The sequence below is a fragment of the Herpailurus yagouaroundi genome, unplaced genomic scaffold, assembly GCF_014898765.1.
Source record: "Herpailurus yagouaroundi ecotype Mexico unplaced genomic scaffold, PumYag 181, whole genome shotgun sequence".
Taxonomy (NCBI): domain Eukaryota; kingdom Metazoa; phylum Chordata; class Mammalia; order Carnivora; family Felidae; genus Herpailurus; species Herpailurus yagouaroundi.
This window is the reverse complement of record NW_024412412.1, coordinates 2,375,997-2,396,803: the sequence shown is the minus strand read 5'-3', so window position 1 is coordinate 2,396,803 and position 20,807 is coordinate 2,375,997. Positions and strand designations below refer to the sequence as shown.

General features: G+C 46.3%; 1 protein-coding gene across 1 annotated transcript in view; it reads left to right on the top strand.

Moving 5' to 3' along the window:
• CSMD1 (CUB and Sushi multiple domains 1) overlaps window positions 1-20,807 on the top strand; it is a 1,645,367-nt gene that overhangs the window by 1,571,948 nt on the left and 52,612 nt on the right. The window contains exons 52-53 of the mRNA XM_040490416.1: window positions 12,692-12,865; window positions 14,280-14,453. Of these exons, the coding sequence (XP_040346350.1) occupies window positions 12,692-12,865; window positions 14,280-14,453 (348 nt within the window). The remainder of the gene's footprint in view (window positions 1-12,691; window positions 12,866-14,279; window positions 14,454-20,807) is intronic.

The following is a 20,807-nucleotide window of genomic DNA, read 5'->3' as shown; positions in this document are numbered from 1 at the left end:
ATAGTATCACAAACAGAATGGAAACCTAGGCAGTTTGACCGGAGAACACAGACTTCTTAACATTAGGGTATGTAACTAACGTATCCGAGCAGATATTGTGTTATTTTGCCAATAATTGTGTTTCTCAAAGGAAGATGTAATAAAAGAGTGCACTACGTGCATTGTGCTGATTGTGACCAGTAAGGTGGAATCGGTTGGTTGATCCTGGGGGTAAAATGGCTGCTCACCCCAGGCGTGCCCTCAAAAGAAGGTTGGTGCCTTCGTCGTCGCATGTGGCTAATCTCATCCTTCATGTTGCGCTGCTCCCAGACCTCTTGCTTACCAGTCTTGCCAGTATTTTCCCTCCATTTCTTGCCCTCTGAATTGTTTCTTTGTCCATTTCAATGCTTTGGATCTCCAGAAAATCTGGATTTTTACCCAGCTGAATGACCTTGGGGGACTCTCAGGTTCTCCTGGACCCTATGAGGGTAAACTGGACAGTGATGAAGGGGAAATGACTTATAATGACAATGGAGGCAGTCAGTGAGAGTCTTTTTAAAAAATCAAGGCAAATAATGGGTAAAACCCCATGGAATCAACTTTAAAGGAGACATCCCTTTTTAAACAAGACAGAACAACCCCCACAATTCTGACTTTGAGAAACAGATCACCCCAATGAAGAGAAAGATGGAAAATTACCCAAAGAAATGGAGACAGTTACATGAGATGTTCTACAAGAAACTCAGTTTGCAAGCAAAACAATAACCCTACAATGTACTAAGGGAATTAAAATACAGGTGAAGGTCATGCTGTGAAGGATAGATTCACCACAAGCGGGGTGCAGTGAAAAGATTCAGGACCATGAAAGTGCAAGGACCCTGTAGAATGCAGGTTTGAAATAAGAACCAAATTCACTCGTTGTGGTTGGTATTGAAATAGTGGATGGCCCAAGTAAAGCAGAAGGACTCAGCTTCCTCTTCATTCTGTCTTCTGTGTCATGAATCATTCTGGAATGCAAAGGTTAGAACCTACTTTTGTATCAGAAACCAGGACCCCAGGAAAGAAAAGGAGTCTGTCCAGGAGAACTTGAGAGTTTGAGTGGAGTGGCTGGGGGGACCCTGGAGGAGGTGTCCAGGTCACTGACAGTCCCCCTGCCAGTGGCTCGTTATTAAAAGGAATGTGTAGTGTGATTTTTCACACGAAAAGGAAAGAAGCAAGCTGGCAGTAACGGCGGATCTGTTAATTTGATGATCCACAGAGCTGTTGGTCAACTCTGTTGTTTGCAAGATCTGTGGTGACGCATGCTTATGAAGAACACGTATAGTTTCACAAAATAACATGCAAGTCTGGGTTCATCTTTGTCTGACCTTGCTTTTAGGTGGGTGTTTAGAAATACTCTTTAGAAATGGTGCTTCCGAATTTGGCAAGACGTAGATCAAGGTTTTCTGTTACGACTCTCACAGTCAAGAAAGTATAGGAGCGCTATGTTGTCTTTTAACAACTGCTGAAGGGGCTTTCCACAGTGACATCGATTATTGGGTTGATGCGACTGGAAAGCAGATTTCCAGTTGTATAGTTCTCTCCCTCATTCTAGACTTCTCCAAGAAGTCTACCCCAAGACTTCTATCCACATCTTGAGTAGAGGCGTAATAACGCCGGCTGAAAGAGCGAGAGTAAATATTGACAACCGATTCAGAATGTCACCAATCTCAGTGACAGACAAAACACATATGAAAATAATGCAATTCATGGAAAGCTTCACTCTAAGTAAAAAGTGAAACACCTTCCAAGGTACATGACGAGGAGAAAGTTATGAAACCCTAGCCCTCATGGAAGGATTTGGTGTTCTCAATATGAGAAGGCTCATAAATGCAGAGGTAGCCCTGAGACTGATGGTGTCCAGGCTTCATGAACAGGACCCACCTCATTCTCGGGCTAGGAGGTCCGCGTCCACAATGATGATACCGCTTCCGTGAAATAGTTCAAGTGGGCGGTGAAAAACTGGCACGAACCTGTGCTCAAGGATGTAGTAAACGTGACAGGTGAAGAATGTTTGGAGAACCTGTGATCATCAGTTTGACTGCAAGGCAAGTTAGGAAGTAAATAATAGCCATTTTCAAACATTTAAAATGGTATTGAGAGGTGGAATAAACCCATTTTGGTAAACTGTTTTACGTTACAAATGTCAGCCCTGATGGATGGATAGTGCCCACCACAAAGACCTGTATTGAGATCTCTAAGTTTTAATCAGGTGGGGACAGGGGGATAAAAAAGCAAAGAAACAAAAATAAAATGAATTAAGTACATCTACCAAAGGCAAGAGCCAGGGTTGCCAATGACATTAGTGATGCATAGTTTGATTCATTTGTTTGGAATGGCAGACACTGTGCGGAAAAATAGTTTTCAGACTACGTGTAAGAAGTTCCTTGCCTTTATTTATTTTTTAACATGTTAGATCTGCCCCAAAATGCAAAGAACAGTTCACACAGAAGGCAGTCGCCTGTTCGGTAGGCTTTTACGTGTAGGATTCCTTTAGACTTGGAGCCTCATTGATTCCATGTCCCAGATGCTTTTCATTAGAATGCAAAATGCTTTGACGAAAGCATTTTTTTCCAAGTGTGTGAGGCATCTTGTTTTTTAACGGTTACTGGAAAAAGAAATACTTTGGCCTGAGAAGTTGCTTCTCTTTCCTGTGGAACGTGGATCATATTTCCAGTTGTAGCAGTGTGGTTATTTCCAGCAATTTCCAGCAGGAAAGACCATGCCAGGGTCCTCCGATGATCACTGCAGCAGAAATGGCTAAGCACGTGGACCGACAGCACTTTCACACTGGGACGCTGGGGACTGTATCTGCAGGAGAGCTGTATTTACAGAGAAGAAGGATGGTCTTCTTTGCTAAACACTCCGGCACTGGATCCACGCTGTGTTGGAGCTCGCTGGTCTGAATTCTACGCCAGAACCTTTGAGACAGGATGCAGTGAGGGTAGCCGCTCGACCCTGTGTGCGGACATCATGGTAGCTTAACTCCAGGCAAAGGGAGGCCTGTGTGCACCACAGGATCTTAGCGTGCGCTTAATCGATGCTCTCATTCTCGCCTTACTATTGGGGTCTCCCAGCGCTCTGCGAATCACCAAGGGCTTGTTCTAGTTTACCATCTGTGTTGTGCGATGCTACACATCTCCCTGGGCTAGGCAATTAAGCGCTGGGAATGCTGACCCCGTATCTACTCATCAGGTACCTCAGAATCCATCGGGGAAGTTTGATGATCCCCATGGTCCCTTCCGTTTATCTTCCCTGTGGTAGTTTGCACTGAGCCCAGCAGACAGCACACAGACTAGACGAGGTGGTACGCTTGTAACCCAGGTCTCCCGCTGTAGAGACCTACATTAACCTCTTGATGACATTTATATCATTTAGACTTTCTCACACGTAGTAACGCTTCATCTCCGGCACCTGGCCACCTCTTTAGCGTGTGGTATTCGAGATGTCAGTGATAGACCGAGATGTTACCCACACAAAGAGCATGTTCCTTTTTTAGTAGGTTGTTTTGCTAGTATTCGAAATAAGCTTGCCTTTGCTGTACTATAATGGCCTAAGAAGAGATGAATGTTTTTGCACGTTTAATAGCACGGTGACATTCGTATGGCTGAAATAGCTAGATGACATGATTCAAAATAATACTGTTGGGTCATACTCTCTCATAGTTCTTAGAGAATAGAATTGGCAAACATTCTGCAAACGCCTGGTGTTTTAGGATAGATCCGTGTAAAAAAAATTTAACCGCCGATTACGGTAATGCTTACATTACAGCAGAATTGCAGCAGCAGAGTGGAAAGTTTACGCCCCCAGCCCTGATCTTTGGTACACAACGTTCTGTGTACAATTTAGCTGTATTAATGCCGGGGAAGGGAAAATATTTGGCAACGGCCAGTGCTAGTCGTCACATGTTACATATGCATCGTCAGTGGCTGGGAGATAAATGTCACAAAACACTCCCCAGCCGCAAGCGCTTCTGTCCGTATTTCGGAATATTCTCTAATGGTGTTCATCCGATTCCTCAGGAAACGTGGCGTAGGGTGTAAAGGTTAATAGGATCCAGTTCTTCTGTTTTCAGGAATTTATAATCAGAGGAATAAAGAAGATAAATACCAAGTGCCTTTAGTAAAAAAGGTGAGATTAATGAAGGGCAAAAGAGAGAACTCGGGGTGGGAGAGAGGCCGGTGGAGGAAGCCGTTTGGAGCGGTGGTGGGAATGTGCACAAGCAGAAGTGGAGCGAGTTCATCCCAGAAACTCCGATGTGCGTCCAGTGCTGCAGGAGGTGGTCCGGACGGTCCAGAAGACTGGCCCACCGGCATGCAGCCTGTCCTGGGGAAGTGCTCTGCGTAGAGTCCCAGGAAAGGGGGGTGTGCACTACTGTGGCAACGCGCTCATGGAGGAGAAGCCATCTGATTGTTCAGGTTCAGGCTCTGGTTCAGGCACAGGCTCGAGGCTGGGGTGCGGGGCCACACCCTGCTCTCGGAATCACACTCTGCCGGTGGAGATACGTAGGGGAGAAAGATTAGGTGTCTATTTGCTGAGTTCACAATGCAGCAAAACAGCAAAAAATCTAGAAGTCTGGGTATTTTTTAAGTTTATTTTTTTAACGTTTATTTATCATTGAGAGACAGAGAGACACAGAGGGTGAACAGGGGAGGGGCAGAGAAAGGGGGAGACACAGAATCCGAAGCAGGCTCCAGGCTCCGAGCTGTCAGCACAGAGCCTGATGCGGGGCTCGAACCCACAGACCGTGAGATCATGACCTAAGCTGAAGTCGGACGCTTAACCGACTGAGCCACCCAGGCGCCCCTTTTTAAGTTTATTTTTAAGAGAGAGAGAGAGAGAGAGAGAGAGCGAGCGAGAGAGCACATGCACACAGGCAGGGGAAGGCAAAGAAGGAAGTATGTGCAAAGTGACAGTGTGATTATTTGGGGAGCTGTACAAAAAGGGACAGATAAAGGACTTCTGAAAGCCCCAGAGACTACCCAAATCCTGAAACTCTTATTTATATTAAGTATGGCTTAAACTAATTCTCTTGGCACTAGGAAGTGTCAAAAAAGATTTGAGACACATATATTTTGCGGCGGAGATTGGGCCCTGCTTTGATTTACTCATGCACAAAGTGTCGTGTACCTCCTATAAGCAGATACCTACATGTCCTTGGGAAAATTCTCTTGCTGTCCATGGCACCACATTTTCTCAGACTTAGGCAAAGTTGCTGAGCACTGCCCCTAGAAATCACACTTGTGGAAGATCAAAGTCTTGTCTCTCAGCACTCAGACGTGTTCCTTTAATACGTACAGATCTGAAGATTCAAATGCATCCAATGGTGTTTAATGCCAACGAGTTTCTCTGCATGTAAGAATCTGAACCGTCTGACATTTTGTGACTGTTTGTTAATACTCAAGAAGAGTTTATCAATTGGCTTTGGAATCCACTGCCAAATAACCTTGCCTTTAGCGCAAAGCCAGTGTTACTGCCCAGCATGGAAACAATGGAACAAACTGCATTTCTAATTCTTACGCAGGTACTGGGCATTTATAATGATTATTATTTTATTTTCAGCAATAAGTACCAATAATCACAAAGCAAATATGAAGGTTGAATATTTGGTTTGTAGATTTTCTGAAAATGTGTAAATGTATTCCGTTTTAATCCCCAGATCAATATTGGTATTTGTACAGACACAAACCAATGCAGTGAAAAGGTGACCTTACAGTAGTGAACTCTCAGGTTGGGGAGGACTGTGTGTGTGTGTGTGAGAGTGTGACCTGATGATAGGAGAGAGATCCAGGTATACAGTTCCGTTTAATGGCACGGATTCCACACCAAGGGATGCAGGGCTCTGGGTCCATAGAGTGCACACCTATAACGTGGGAGATAGCATGCCCAGCATCTCTACTGGTGAAGTGCGTTTCTATGGAATATGGGCGAAAACGGAGCTTATTTACATTTCCAAATCACCGAATTCATTTCTAAAATCGTACAAGTACACATAATTGTAAGACACTCTAACACGCATTACTTGAAAGTACATTAAAACCTTGGATTCTGAGCAACTTGTTCTGCGAAGGTTCCACAAGATGAGCAAACATTTCTAGTAAATTTCAACTTGATACACGAGCGATGTCTTGCGATACGAGTCGTAGGTGACGCCCAATGTCACACGATCACAACTGAGCCAATGGTTCCGGAAATCCACTTTGATATACGAATGCTTTGGACGACCAGCATGTTTCCAGAACAAATTATGCTCACAAACCAAGGTTTTACTGTAACTTGAAAGTTGGAAGTGTTCAGCGTTTGCATGTGTTGGGATATTAAGGTATATCTGCCAGCTGACATATGACACCCTGGGTCAGTCACTCAGAAAAGTCACCAGTAGAAATCAGTGTGTTTTCAAAGGACTGTGGACTGCATGGCTCCTCACAGAATGAGAAACAAATAGAGAAACACTGTAGGAAGCTACTCTAAATATTGCTCACATCCTATGAATGGATAAGGTTCCTGCTCTAAAATAGAGCATTCCAGAAAGCACGGATAGCATCCTTACAAGTGCTGGAGGAATCCGGTTCATTCGACAACAAGTTTTCACAATAATTCACTCTACCAGAAACACGTTCAGGAAAGCACCTGTGTCCTCTCAGAAATGTTAGACCACACCTGCTAAGACATGGGGTTTAGATGGATCTAGAAAGAGCTGCTTGGAGGAGCCTGTCCTGCTCTGAGTCCTGCAGTAGTGGGTGAAGCCTGCATCGCTGACCTGCCTGGTCCCCACTTGCTGGCCGTGTGGTGGGTGATCACCCTGCTGACCCCCAAGACTGCAGACAGCAGCCTGGGCTCCCCAGGGATCCCAGCCGCGTCCCAGCCCCTCCGATCCTGCCTCCGGCAAGTTTGCAGGGAACCCTTGACCCAGGGGGAATCCAAGAAACCAGGACACCCCTTCCTGGCCTCAGGGCATTCCTCCTCCCCCCCCCCACTTGTTTCCAGCTTTCAGTCTACCTTCCTACCCATCTCTTTTTAGTTAAATGTCTTGGGCAGGGCACCAAGGTTGGTTAAGTCCGTTAAGCGTCTGACTTTGGCTCAGGTTGTGATCTCATGGTCCGTGGGTTCGAGTCCCATGTCGGGCCCTGTGCTGACAGCTGGGAACCTGGAGCCTGCTCCAGATTCCGTCGCCCTCTTACTCTGCCCCTCCCCTGCTTGCACTCTGTCTCTCTCTCTCTCAAAAACAAATAAACATTAAAAAAAAAAAAAAAAAAACTTCTTGGGTAAATTTTATCCCTCCTAACCCAATTTTAGAGAAAGATTATCAAAAGACAGTCTCTTTTTTTTATCTGGAGCATTCTAAGTGCAATATAGTAACAGTTTATGAATGGAAACAATAATGCAGCCTTCAATATATACAGAATAGCATAAACTATAAGCCAGGAATTTTCAAAGCCTGTAGCACAAAGCAATTACCTGGCAAAGGAGGTGATACATCCAGGTGGCTATGACCTGGCCTATTCCACTGCAGCACAAATGAAATCTCGGTTGTTCTGGAAATTCTGAAGGGTCCCTGTTCTACCCTTCAGTGGTCTTCATAGGCCAATAGAATGATGTTCACTCATGGTGTAGCCTGTGGGCTCCAGAGAACCATCCGCCCGACACTGGGCAGCACCCACACTGGCACTGAGTTCCTAATTCAGCTACTGATTCAAAACCAGTTATAAGAGTTGGGGGGTTTCCCGCAGTGCAGACATACTGATTCTGCACTTGGAAAAAAGGTAGAAAATGTAACGTTCCAGAACCGTGGAAGAAATAGATTTGGTCATTCATACTTGAAGTAAAAGGAAATTTGCAATTCCTGTAGGAGATATTCCTATACCTATCTAGCTGGCTACACAATTAAAAATCCCGTAGAGTGACAGTTTTTACCACTCTGCCTCGTTCCCGAGCCCTAGTCGGTGCTCTCGGGTTCCGCTTAGTGGCAGATTACTAAACTCACAGGTAGGATTGATCCAGAAATAAAGCAGCCCGCATGCTTGTCACTCCCAGATTTTCTTTCCACACTTTACTGAAAGCATTTCCAGCTGATATTTCTCAAGAACTGAGTTCCTGGTGTGATTCTATTGGCTGCAGAATTGCCTGTAGAAAACAGTGAGTGATCTGTGTTTAAGCGGAAGCCAAATGTTAACAAAGAACAAAGGAGCAAACAAACAACAACAACAAAAAGTAGGATCTAGGACCCACTATATACTCACATCGTTTTAATTAGTTGATACTTTGGTTTGAATTTCTTTTTTTTTTATTTTGTAGTTAATAGATTTTCTTATCCTTTGCTATCGCTTATACTTAGCAGAATTGTAGTAGCGAAACCCATCCAAGTAGTGGAAGACGCATGAAGTAAAGAACAGTATGTACAGTTATAAGCAGATAAAAGTGGATGCCCTTCCAGTAAATGGATAATGTGGTTCTATAACACCGTGGTCATGTTGCCTGTTTTAGGGTCTCCAGTGTCCGCTCTTGGCTGCATGTCCCGCCCTGCTCCCCCATTCCCGTGGATGCACACACCTTCAGGCCCTTCCGAATTAGACCTCCCCATCGCTTTTTCACTCTCTGTGGTTGGATCTTATTTTCTGTGCAATCCCATACCCCAAGAACATTGCTGGCCAGTAGGAAATCATCATTAAATTACTGTCAGATCGCCTAGCAGGTAATGGATTTGGATATACTTTCAAAATGGAAAGGACCTCACTGTCCACTGTCACAGGGATTTAATGGGTGACATACATTTTAGCCACTGGACAGAAGCATGAAGATAATTACAAAGCACTGTATGATAGATAAAGAGAAACACTTCCTACATAGTGTATCGAACACAAAACGTGGCTACATCAAGGATAAAGAAACTCATAAAAGACATAGCACAATATTGTCATAAAGTAATAGACTCTTACATTTGAAAGAGATTTCTGAGTATATTGAGCTCAAATTCTACCTAACACAGATTCCCCCCTGCCCATGATATTTTTACATACTGTCAACATTCTGGTTAAATACTCTTAAGTGAAATTGTGTGAATATTCTGTATTTGTGAATGGCTTGTAATTGGTTTAAGACTTTGAATGTTTTAAAAACATTTTAACGCATGGGCAGGAAATTCATATAAGTGAAGGTCAGATTGGTAGGTGTTAGCTTCAAATCAGGAAGTCACATGGTCGACATGTATTCAAATGAGGACGCAGAAGCAGCAGGTGATGCTATGGATTCTTCCTGTCAGGCCCTGAGCCAAAATGAAGTGCTTTGGAAGGACATCCTCTGTGTCCTTTTCGTGTTGAAGGCCAGATCCTCAAAAGAACTGAAATGACCACATGTCAGGGAAGAGGCGCCATTGGGAATTGCTGCTTCCACATGTGGCTGTCATCTTGTCCCTTCAACATCGAAAGTATACAGATACCTTCCTGACCATTAAGAGTAGCTCTGTCCCAGGGTTCCAGAAGACAGCGCAGACTCAAACTATGTGCTGTTACAAAAACCCCATTACGAAAGAGAAAATGTTTATTAAGGTCTCAGAGTGAGTCTGGCCAGGGACGTTTGTCCGAGTCAAGGGTGAGACCAAGCAGATCCTATACATGGTGGAGGCTTTCCCATCGCTACGCACCCCCCTTTCGCATCCCAGTTGCCCTGCGCCCCAAGTCCCTTCTCATGGAGTGGCTCGAACCCACGGACCATGAGATTACAACCTGAGCCAAAGTCAGACGCTTCAGAAATAACCCCCAAAGCGCTTGGCATTTTCCTAGAACAACAACCGGGAGTTAGGTGGCCCGCTCCCTCTTTGAAAATTGGATTGTGTTGTTGTACATGTTTCTAGAAAGTACATGTTTTAATGGTCACCTCAAAAGTGGCTGGGCTCTCTGTGGGACCTCTGTGCCAAGCCTGTGTGCTGCCCCTGGTCTGGCTCTTTTACTAGTCGTTGTCACCCGGATTGGAAAATGGCCCCGTCTCCCGCCTAACAGGGCACACTTTGCATGTGATGCCCTCTCGAGTGGCAGAAGGCTTGTGGAGCCAAGGTCAGCGTTCTGTGATAACATTCCCAGCTTCAGAGGCTCATTCTTCAACCCGTGGAGCACATCCTTCCTCCTCTGAGTTCTCTGCACGCATCAGGTCTCGGTTTGGGGGAGGTGATCGGGCCTCTTGCCAGGATCGACTTAATCGATCTGGCCGAATGGGAAAAACCTGTCGAGGCGACAAAGAATCGACCAAATCTAGCATGACTTTTTTGGCCCGACTTCTTATAAACGTTGTTCGAGCAGGGATACCCGGCCATCGATCGGGTCTGTTCCCTCTCCGTGCTGCAAAGTCACCTTGCCGATAATACACTTAGTGCAAAACCCAGGAGGACACAGCGCCGGTAAACGCTGTCAGAAGCAGAAACATAGATTATTATTTTAAATTCTTCAGAATGATGAAGTTAGCACCAATTGTTGCATGGCAACGATTTGACAACTTTCTCCACCTTGGAGGTGGTCTGCTTTGTGTAAAGCTTTGACAGCTGTGTGCTCTATTTGGGAAATAAATGAACAGGGGGAGTCAACATCAAAACACTCTGCTTGGGGGCGCCTGGGTGGCTCGATCAGTTAAGCGTGCAACTCTCGATGTCAGGAAAGGTCACGGTCTCATGTTCGTGGGATCGAGCCCCGAGTCAGGATCCAAGCTGAGCACAGAGCCTGCTTAGAGTTTCAGTCCCTCTCTCTCTCTCTCTCTCTCTCTCTCCCCAATCTCTGTCTCTCAAAATAAATAATTATACATTTAAAAAAATACTCTGTCTCTACTCCCGCCTGTCCCTCCCTATCCACATCAGCTTTGAGGTTTGTATGGGTCATTTAGGAACTTGTGGTGAACGCCTTTTTCTTCATATGCATCCCAAACCCACGTGTAACACGGATCCTTGGAATGTCAGGTACTCCTAATGCTTCCTGTTTTGTTGATTAGCCGTTCTTTGCATAGGAGAGGAAGGGAGAGGTGAGGAGGGGAGGGGAGGAGGGGACCAGGTGAGGGGAAGGAGAATGGAGCAGAAGGGAAGGGGAGAGCGCAGGAAGGCAGGTGGAGAGCGGAACAGCCACACCGAGCCCCCCTCTTCCAAGTTCCCTCTGTGCCACATGGCACCGTGTGGTTCTTACAGGGGAAAAAGTGTGAAGGACGCTTGTTAAGGATGGGAAGGCAGACTGTGTGTGGTACCATCATGCTAGGTGTGGGGTCACTGCATTGGGATTTTCCAGAGGGGGAGAGAGGTGGCGCTCATCTGTGCTGCATTGGGAGTGGGGGTCACAGTCCCGGAGAGGAGCGGTCCCGGGCGGGGGTCGCCAAGAGGGCACATCGGGGTAAGGGGGGCTCCGGCGAACCTGACCTAGCAGTATGGTGCTGAAGGCAGGCCAGGGGGACAGAGCTCGCCCGGGGGTGGTGGGGGATGGAAACCCATCAGACAGCGGGGGGGCGGGGGCCCCTCACTGAACTGACCTCGCACAGTTTTTGCCAACACTGGACTTTACACGAAGGGGCGTGGGTGAGAAGGCTCGGGAGCTGCCGGAAGTGCAGTCAAGCCAAGGGTCGTCGTCACACTGTCCCAGCCTTCTGCTCACAGAGAACGGAGCGCCCCTTACTTCCTTCTGCACACGGACGCTCTCTGTTACTGGAGCCTGTTGGACAACGTGGGCCAATTAACGACCTTCTCGAATTTCAGATTCCTTCCCACCATCGCTTTTCACCTCTCCTTCAGTGTGAATGTCCGTCCTGATGGCACTTTCCTGCCTTTTCTTTTCCTGGCCCCACACACTTCCCCCGGGCAAGCTCAGGGAGCGTCAGCTAACATCCATAATCCTGCTTCACCTACACCTGCTCTGTCCTCAGAACATCCGTCCCCTGAATACTAGACTCTTCTTCCAAGTGACTACAAGCCGGTTCCACCTAGACACTGGTTCAAACCTAACCAAATGCACATGTTTGCAACTGAACGTATTTTCTGGGGCGCCTGGGTGGCTCAGTCCATTAAACATCTGACTCTTGATTTCAGCTCAGGTCATGATCTCGCGGTTCATGAGTTCTAGCCCCTCACCGGGTTCAACGCTGATGGTGCGGAGCCTGCTTGCGATTCTCTCTCTCTCTCTCTCTCTCTCTCTCTCTCTCTCTCTCTGCCCCCCCAAATAAATAACATAAAAAAAGAAATTAAGCATATTTTCTGATATTTATCTTGATATTTCACAAATAGTTCCACAATCTACTCTCTCACACTGGAAATCCTTACCTCCCATGGTCAACATGTCACAAAACATATCAATACTAATCCCAAGTGTCTCTTCCCCTTTCCTGGCTTTTATTTGGAAAAGCGGTAACAACATAAAATCTCGGTAAGAGAAACAAGTAAGGAAAATACATGGGGAAACCATAATCGGGGAAATAACTTCATTAGCAATTCCTCTGTGTTAGCAATTTCATATTTGAAATATGACTCGATACCCACAATTGTTGAGAACAATAAATGTGACAAAGCAAAAAAATTATATAAAATCCTGTGTATAAATGGGAAAAATTCCAACACGTTATGCACTTGACGGTAAAGGTAAACAGGCTGTGAATGCAGTACTTTTTTCAGAGACTGATTCTGCAAAACGTTTATCGGTTTTACTCGTGTCTGCAGCTGGCCACTGCGGTTCCCCGGACCCGATCGTGAACGGTCATATCAGCGGAGACGGCTTCAGCTACCGGGACACTGTGGTTTATCAGTGCAATCCTGGCTTCAGGCTGGTTGGAACTTCCGTTCGAATCTGCCTGCAAGACCACAAGTGGTCCGGACAGACCCCCGTCTGTGTCCGTAAGTACAACGTGAACGCATTTCAGCACGTGCTTCCTTTGGTCACCTTTTCTCTTGGGAGGAAGTCTTAGCACAGACGTGTGTAACCTCCAGAGTGAGACAGAATGGAGACGCGTCCCTTCACCTGTGTTGAGAGAGACGCTACAGGCAGGGCTCCTCCCTTCCTTTCCAATCCACCTCCCCCTCTGTTCCCTTCCAGCACCTCCAGAGGCTGGTCCGCAGGGAACGTGCTCCTTAACTCCTCTCAGACAGGTAGATCCCAGGACGAGCGATGTCGTGCACTCATTTACCTGATTTCATCACAGGGTAAACAGGGTGGAAACAGAAGGAGGGCAAAGGCACGGAGTCTGTCCGCAGGTTGACTTTCCGGAGTCCCCCGCATAGCTACACACCCCTGATCTTCCGTGTTGTTTCGTATCTTTTCTTTCAACAAGAATCCAGAGTTTTGCCAGCAGTCCTTCCTTTAAAAGAAAGAGGTAGAATCTCACGGAATGATTGTCCTCAAACTTTATAACATGCAAGATAACTACCAACTAGTGTTTTTAGAAGACATTGTACTCTCTATTGCAAAATTTGTTTTACACCAATAGTCTTTTTCGCCTAGTATATTCTTTATTTTCCTGCGAATTATACAGAGGAAATGTTGATGCAGCCATAGATAATGACAGGTATCATCTAGGAAAGTGCGGTGGTAAATGGGCAGAGTTCAGGGGCGAAAGCTTTACTTAGAAGAAAGAACCGTTGACAAGATAAATGAGGAGGAAAACACCAGTTTTATGACTGTAGTGTGTTTCTTTTGAAAGGGCTTCTGAAGGATATCTTTGGGATTTGTATTGCTGTTATTTAGGGCATGACATTAATGACAGTTCACTACCTTTCTAAAGATCGTACAATGGGGACTGTCAAAGAAAATACTGTTTGAGCATGCACACTTATTTTGCTACTTTCCTGATGTTTAAATTGATATTGGAAAAAATGATGTATATTCAGTTTATCAGCCAAGTCCCTGTAATGTTTCAAAATGAGAGTTCCACGAAACTAGCTGGTGTTTTCTAAGGGGAAGATATTCAAAACTCGTAATTCGTGTAAGAATTTTACCCCCTCTCGTTGTTCACTGCTTTATTATAGAGTTATTTGACGTTCTGTCGTGACATAAGAATAATTAGTAAGACGAAGAAAGTACATCTCCCAGGTGTAGGTTATTGTCCATAATTATAATAAACACATGTAGGTCTGCTTATGGTTCTTTGTCACCCTTTTCCCTTCCAAGTGTAAATACAGCCTGTAAGGTATCTGACAGCCGGCTTTGAGTCCATACGTGGGCACGCCCGTAAAGGTCTCAATGAGGTGTTCCAAGGGGGGGTGACGACCTGGTTGTTTTCTGACACTGCTGTGGACCTGTCTTCCTACGCAGCCATCACCTGCGGCCACCCCGGGAACCCTGCCCACGGCTTCACCAACGGCAGCGAGTTCAACCTGAACGACGTCGTGAACTTCACCTGCAACACGGGCTATCTGCTGCAGGGCGCCTCTCGGGCCCAGTGTCGGAGCAACGGCCAGTGGAGTAGCGCCCTGCCCACGTGTCGAGGTGGGGGTGGGGCGGGAACGAGTTGGGGAGGGAGGGGGGAGGGCTCCCGGAGGTGGGGGAGGGCTCCCGAAACGAGCCCTGCAGGCTGAGGTCAGCGGGCTGATGAACACCCCAAAGCACCCGTGTGTGTGATGCTTCAAGGACAGGACTCCGCAGGTGCTTTCACTGCTGGGGGGCGGGCGGGGCGGTGGGGGGAGACAGTTGGGAGAATGATGGTGAAGACTGGCCGGGTGTTCGGTCGGAACAGTCTAGGACTCTGAAGTAGGCTCCTCTTCCGTTTCCCTTCGTCGTTACCCATTCATTCATCTGTACCGTGTCTTTGGACTCAGCTTCTAGACCTGGGGGTACATTTAGGAAGTTCTCAGCTTTTAAATCTCTCTCTCTCCTCCCCCCCGACCCATTCATTTCTTCAAAAATCACCACCTAGATCTAGGCTAAGACCTGAATTTTCTGCTGTCTTGGGGGTTTTGCATTTCTAGACGTTTGAGCTCGTATTTAAGGGTCTGCCTCCATTGCTTTCCGTGAGAACGTGTCGCACGTGAAGGTGACTGGTGCTTCGGTGTGAAGGTGAGAGTTTACGGTAGCGACGTGGTACGGGAGCCGGACAACGGGTGTTCCTCTCACTGACGATCGCGCACCTCCCCACTGGGGTCCCCAGGAGGCCACATCCACGTGAGACGAGAGCAGAACGGGATCCCAGCAATTTTTAAAAACAGCGATGGGATTTGGTTCCCAGACTGTAGAGTTCTGGTCCGAGTCTATACGTGAGGGCTGGGCCCGAGCTCCAGAAGAGGTGAAGGCTCCGAATCTCCCTTCCCTCTAAACACTAGTATTAGATTCAGCCCCACAAAGCAGGTTTCCGGTCATGACGTGGCTGGGCGTGGGATGGGGTCTGGGCAGCTTGAAAACGAACACGTTTACCTTATGTCTTGTCATTCTTCTTATTACTATGAGTCGTGGAAGCCAGGGGCCATGGAGGAGGCCGAGCGGGCTTGGAGGGCGGCTCTGAATGCACGGACCAGCGCAGAAAGCTGGCTCCCGCGCGGCATCTCGCCCCTTCGCGTTTTTGCGTTGAGCGCCGGGATGGTTTGGCGCACCCCGAGTGCTTCCAAACGCCGCTCCAAACACAGCTGAGGGGACCACCGTCGCCTCTCGCCGGGGAGCGTGAGGGCTGCAGATGTGCAAGAAACGGGGGGTGTGGGCAGTGGCGGGAAGACAGAGCTGTGGGCGTCTGCGCCGGCTCGGCGGCCGCGGGGGTCTAGGAGACGAGGCCGCTTGGATCCCGTTCTCTTCTCCACCTGGGCGACGGGAACACGGCACGGCCGCAGCCACGATCACGCACGAATGCCCGGAAGGGTCGGTCCGGTTTGTCTGGACACGGGGGCACGGCGTGACTGTGCCTCTGATGTCTTAGGGACATCCAAACACGCCACGTGCCTGCTCCCCCAAAGCCCTCCCATTCAACTTCGTTTAACACTCACTAAGCACGTGCTCTGTTCCAAACGCTGTGCTCCGCTCTGCCAGCAGAGAGGTGGGTAAAGTCACTCCTACCTTGGAGTCGATGACAACGAAGACCGGAGGCGCTCGCTGATTAGGTGGGCAGAATGTCACCCACAGCTGCTGAGACGTCATCCATGTGACATGGAATATATGCCTGCCAGATGGCAGATGGGATGAACTCAGGATGGTGGGATTTTCCTCCTCAAACCTTTTTTTTGGCGGGGGGACTGTATTCCACTTTTCTCTAACTTCTACCGAAGAAGAGGAGTGGAGATCAAATGCTGCCATTTATTCACGGTTTTCAGGGTTTTCGATACCATGCTGAAGGTCCTTTGGAAGCCTAGGGCCCAGCGTAGCACTGGGATATGTACTGACCTCTTCAGCATTGATTTTGCCTCTCCTTACCGTTCTCCATTTCCTCAAAAAATAGGAATGTACTTGGTTTTTCAGGGGACGTTATTTTTTATAGCATAGACAAAAAAGCTTTAAGGTTCACAGAAAAATTGAGAAGACGTAGATTTCCCAGGCATCCCTTGCCCACATGTGCACAGTGTCCCCCATTGTTGACGTTCCCCACCAGATGGTGCATTCGTTACAATCGGCGAATCCACAGTAACACATCTCACCACCCAGAGTCCATTCGCACCCGGGTTCACTGGTCGTGTCGTACAGTCTATGGGTTCGGACAATGCGTAATGACACGTATGCACCCTGACAATGTCATACAAATAGCTGAACTGCCCTAAAAATCCTCAGTGTTCCACCTGTTCATTGTCCCTCCCCCCACTAACCCCTGGCCACTACTGATCTTTTCAGTGTCTCCATAGTTTTGCCTTTTCCAGAAGGTCACATAGTTGGAATCACACAGGGTGTATGTAGCCTTCTCAGACGGCCTGCTTTCACTTGGCGATATGCACTGAAGGTTCCTCCATATCTTTTCATGGCTGGACAACTCATTTCTTTCTCGCGCTGAATGACGTGTCATTGTCGGGATGGACCACAGTTTATTTATCCATTACCTCCTGAAAGGCATCTTGGTCGCTTCAAGTTCTGGTGATGACAAATAAAGCTGCTATAAACATCCATATAGAGATTTTTGTGCGGACATGAGTTTTCAACTCCTTTCGATAAATACCAAGGAGTATGATTGTCAGATGTATGGTAAGAGCATATTTAATGTTGTCAGAAAGCACCACCGTGTCTTCCAAAGTGGGGGGCGCCATTTTGCGTTCCCTCCAGCAAGGAGTGAGAGTCACTATTGTTCCACATCCCTGTCGGTATTTTAGCGATGTCTGTATTCTGAATTCTGTATTCTGAATTTTGGACATTCTCACAGGTGGATAGTAGTTCTCCTTGTTGCTTTAATTTGCATTTCCCTGATGACGTAGGACGTGGGACGTTTCCCTGATGACCTAGGATGGGGGGCGTTTCCCTGATGATATAGGATGTGGGGTGTTTCCCTGATGACCTATGATGTGACATGATGTGGGGCATTTCCCTGATGACCTAGCAGGTGGGGCGTTTCCCTGATGACCTAGGATTTGGGGCATCTTTTCATGTGCTTTTTCCCGCTGTATATCTTCTTTGGGAGGCATCAGTGAAGGTCTTTGGCCCATTTTTCATATGGATTTCTTGTTTTCTTCCAAAGTTTTAAGAGCTCTTTGTCTATTTTGGATTAATAGTCCTTTATCAGTCATCTCCTTTGCTATTATTTTCTGCCACTCTGGCTTATCTTCTCATTCTCTGGGCGCTGTCTTTTGCGGTATAGAACTCTCAATTTGTGCTTCATTTTGAAAGCTGTTCCTCCCAGTACATGTGATGAAGGGGTGGGGGGATGCCTGGTAAATGCCGTCCTACAAGTGCTGAGTGGATTGGAAACCACCGGAACATCTCCAAGGTGCCTTCTGCTCATGTTTTCCTATTTTCTATCTTTTTTGTTTGTTTCCTTCATTTATGAGCTAAGAGCTACAGTCTACTGCACAGAGTTTACATATTTATTATAAAACCAGGGAAAGCATGATTTCAAGGAGGACGGGCTCATAAAGGCGGTGAAGCCTTAGGGAAAAAATGTCGTAAAACTCAACAAGGTGAAGATAGCAAGAATAGCTACTTTTGAAACAAAATCGTCAGGGATTCTTTGCGCCTGTTGCAGTGTAACCTGATTCTTGTCTCACGTGGTTCCTTGAATTCCTTGTCTCACGTGGTCCACAGAAAGTTTGGCAGGCTGTGTCTCACGCCAGCGCCCCCATTGTGCTTGATCTCTTCTTCCCCAGTTCTTGATAATATGTACCTCCTACATGTCTGATTTGGGTAGGTCAATGAAGTGTGGAACACCGGGTGCTCCTACAACATTTAGCTAGCTCACGGTGTGAAAGAGAGACTCCACCCAGAACTTTGGAACAGAACTCCCAAGTAGTCGGTGCTGAAGTGAGTCCAGACTCCATATAGATTCCTACACAGTCTGTGTCCACTGTGGGGCCACCTCATTAGGCTTAGACTCAGCCATTAACAGGACGAAGTTCTGTGCAAGCCTGTAGCATTTGTGATCAGTCAGAAAGCTCCGGGGGCGCCTGGGGAGCTCAGGCAGTTGAGCCTCCAACTTCGGCTCAGGTCACGGTCTCATGGTTCGTGGGTTCAAGCCCCGCATCAGGCTCGCTGCTGACGGCTTAGAGCCTGCTATGGATCCTCAGTCTCCCTCTCTCTCTACCCCTCCCCTGCTTGCATGCTCTCTATCTCAAAAATAAGTAAACACTTTAGAAAATAAATAAATAAAAAGGGAAGTTCACATCCAGGACACTAGCTGTAATGCCATACCCTGTCTTTGCAAACGGGATTAGGAAAGTAAAAGAAGGTGTGTTTTTTTTGTTTGTAGTTCTACCTTTCTGGAAGAAAGATACAATACATGATATGGTTGCAGGTTTCCTGAGGAAGAATGAAAACAAATGTCTCACACCTATTTTAAGAACCAGATTATGCACATGGTCCTGGAGGTCCAAGTTCCTACATGAAAACATTCTTGGAGCTCTGTCTCCTGAGTTCCAAACCTCAAAGGTCCGGTCAGTTCCGTGAGAATACCAAGTCTGACAAATTTTCAGTATCATTCACTTAGTATTTCCTTTCGTAATGTATTAATGTTTGTCGTGTGTACAAACCTTAGACATTTTTCCTTTCTTATCAGAAAATTCTAAATTCAGAGAGATAAAATATAGTCCCTATGTGATTACACACATGAAGATAAAATTAAGAAAATATGGGGTTAGTGAAATTTCTGTTATACTTAGAGAGGAATAAAAAAAAAAGTCAATAATAAAAAAAAAAAATTAACTAAAGAGGCACCTGGGTGGCTCAGTCAACCAAGCGTCTGACTCATAGGTTCAGCTCAGGTCATGGTCTCATGGTGCCTGAGCTCTATCCCCATGTCAGGCTCCGTGCTGACAGCGTGGAGCCTGCTTGGAACTCTCTCTGTCTCTCCCAAAAATAAATAACTAAACCTTTAAAATACAATACAATATAATAAAATAAAATCACTAAAGAACCATGATGCATATGATTGCATTTAGGTCTACGAAAAATTATATAGAATCACATGTTCTCAAAATTTTTAAATGGCACCATTTTCAAATTAAGGGAAATGTAAGAACCAATCCCATGTCTGTGGCTTTGTTTAACACGCCCCTTCTGTGGGTCTACGGACCCGGGGCAGCCCGGAGTAGCTGTTGAAAGCAGGGCCCGGGGGCCCAGGTAATGTACAGCAGGTTCTCTCCAAGATCAGGGAGAACAGGGACAGGGGGCAGGCAGGCCCCCAGCAGCTGTGCTTAGATTTCCACTTGCAGAGTATTTTCTGGGGGCGGAAGGGGAATGACGTCTAGATTTTTCAGCATGTGACACGGCATTGGCTGTGCCCGAACAGGGCTGTGGCTGAGCTCTCGAACTCACTCATCTTGGATGCGTCAGTCCAGGGTCTGCAGTCAGTGGTCACCTTCACATCAGTTTCCTTACAGGAACACTCAGGGAAGCGTACCCTCGTCCTGGGTTTCTGGGAGTTCTGCATAAACCGGGGCTTGTGAAACTTCACCAAGTGCCCGGCAGACAGGAGGGTCCTCTGTTCTTCCCACCAGGACCACATGCCTCTGAGAGTATATTCACTCAGGAAAGTCAGGCAATCGATTGTAATCAACGATAATTAATTAGTGTTTACTTTGTAGCAAACCTGAATGTCTGAATTGCAATTCACTTCATCTTTATCAGGTATTGATAAAAATGAAAACATAACTTTCATGTATTTGAAAAACAGTCATGAATTGTTCTTGTTTTGTTTTGTTGTTGTTGTTGTTGTTGTTGTTTTTGGCTATTTTTCTCTGTGACCAGTAATCCCATTTTTAAAGTTTTGAATCATTCAGTTAGTGAACAAGTCCAAAAATATTTGTCTTATACAATATACTGAATGTTGCATAGTTATTTTATCCTTGTCCTCTACACTTTGTGTAATTCTTTCTGTTGAAAACATTTTTAAAACACACTACACAGAACTCAAACCATTATGAGTGCTTTTTTTAAAAAAAAATGTAGTGAACTAATTCTTACTCCTCCCTAACACCAACGAATTTAAATTGGCTATGCTTAAGTTACGAGGCATTATTTTCTTGTTTTCCTGTTCACGGTCAGGTTTTTACGAGGCATAAAAGAAAATGGAAGAAGCAGGAGTGAAGACCAAAAAGAAATGTAAACACAGATTTTCAGACAAAAAAAAAAAATCAAAAAAATAGAAGACGGATCCTCCCTCCCTTCCTTCCTTCCTTCCTCCTTTCTTCCTTCTTTCCTTCCTTCCTTCCTTCCTTCCTTCCTTCCTTCCTT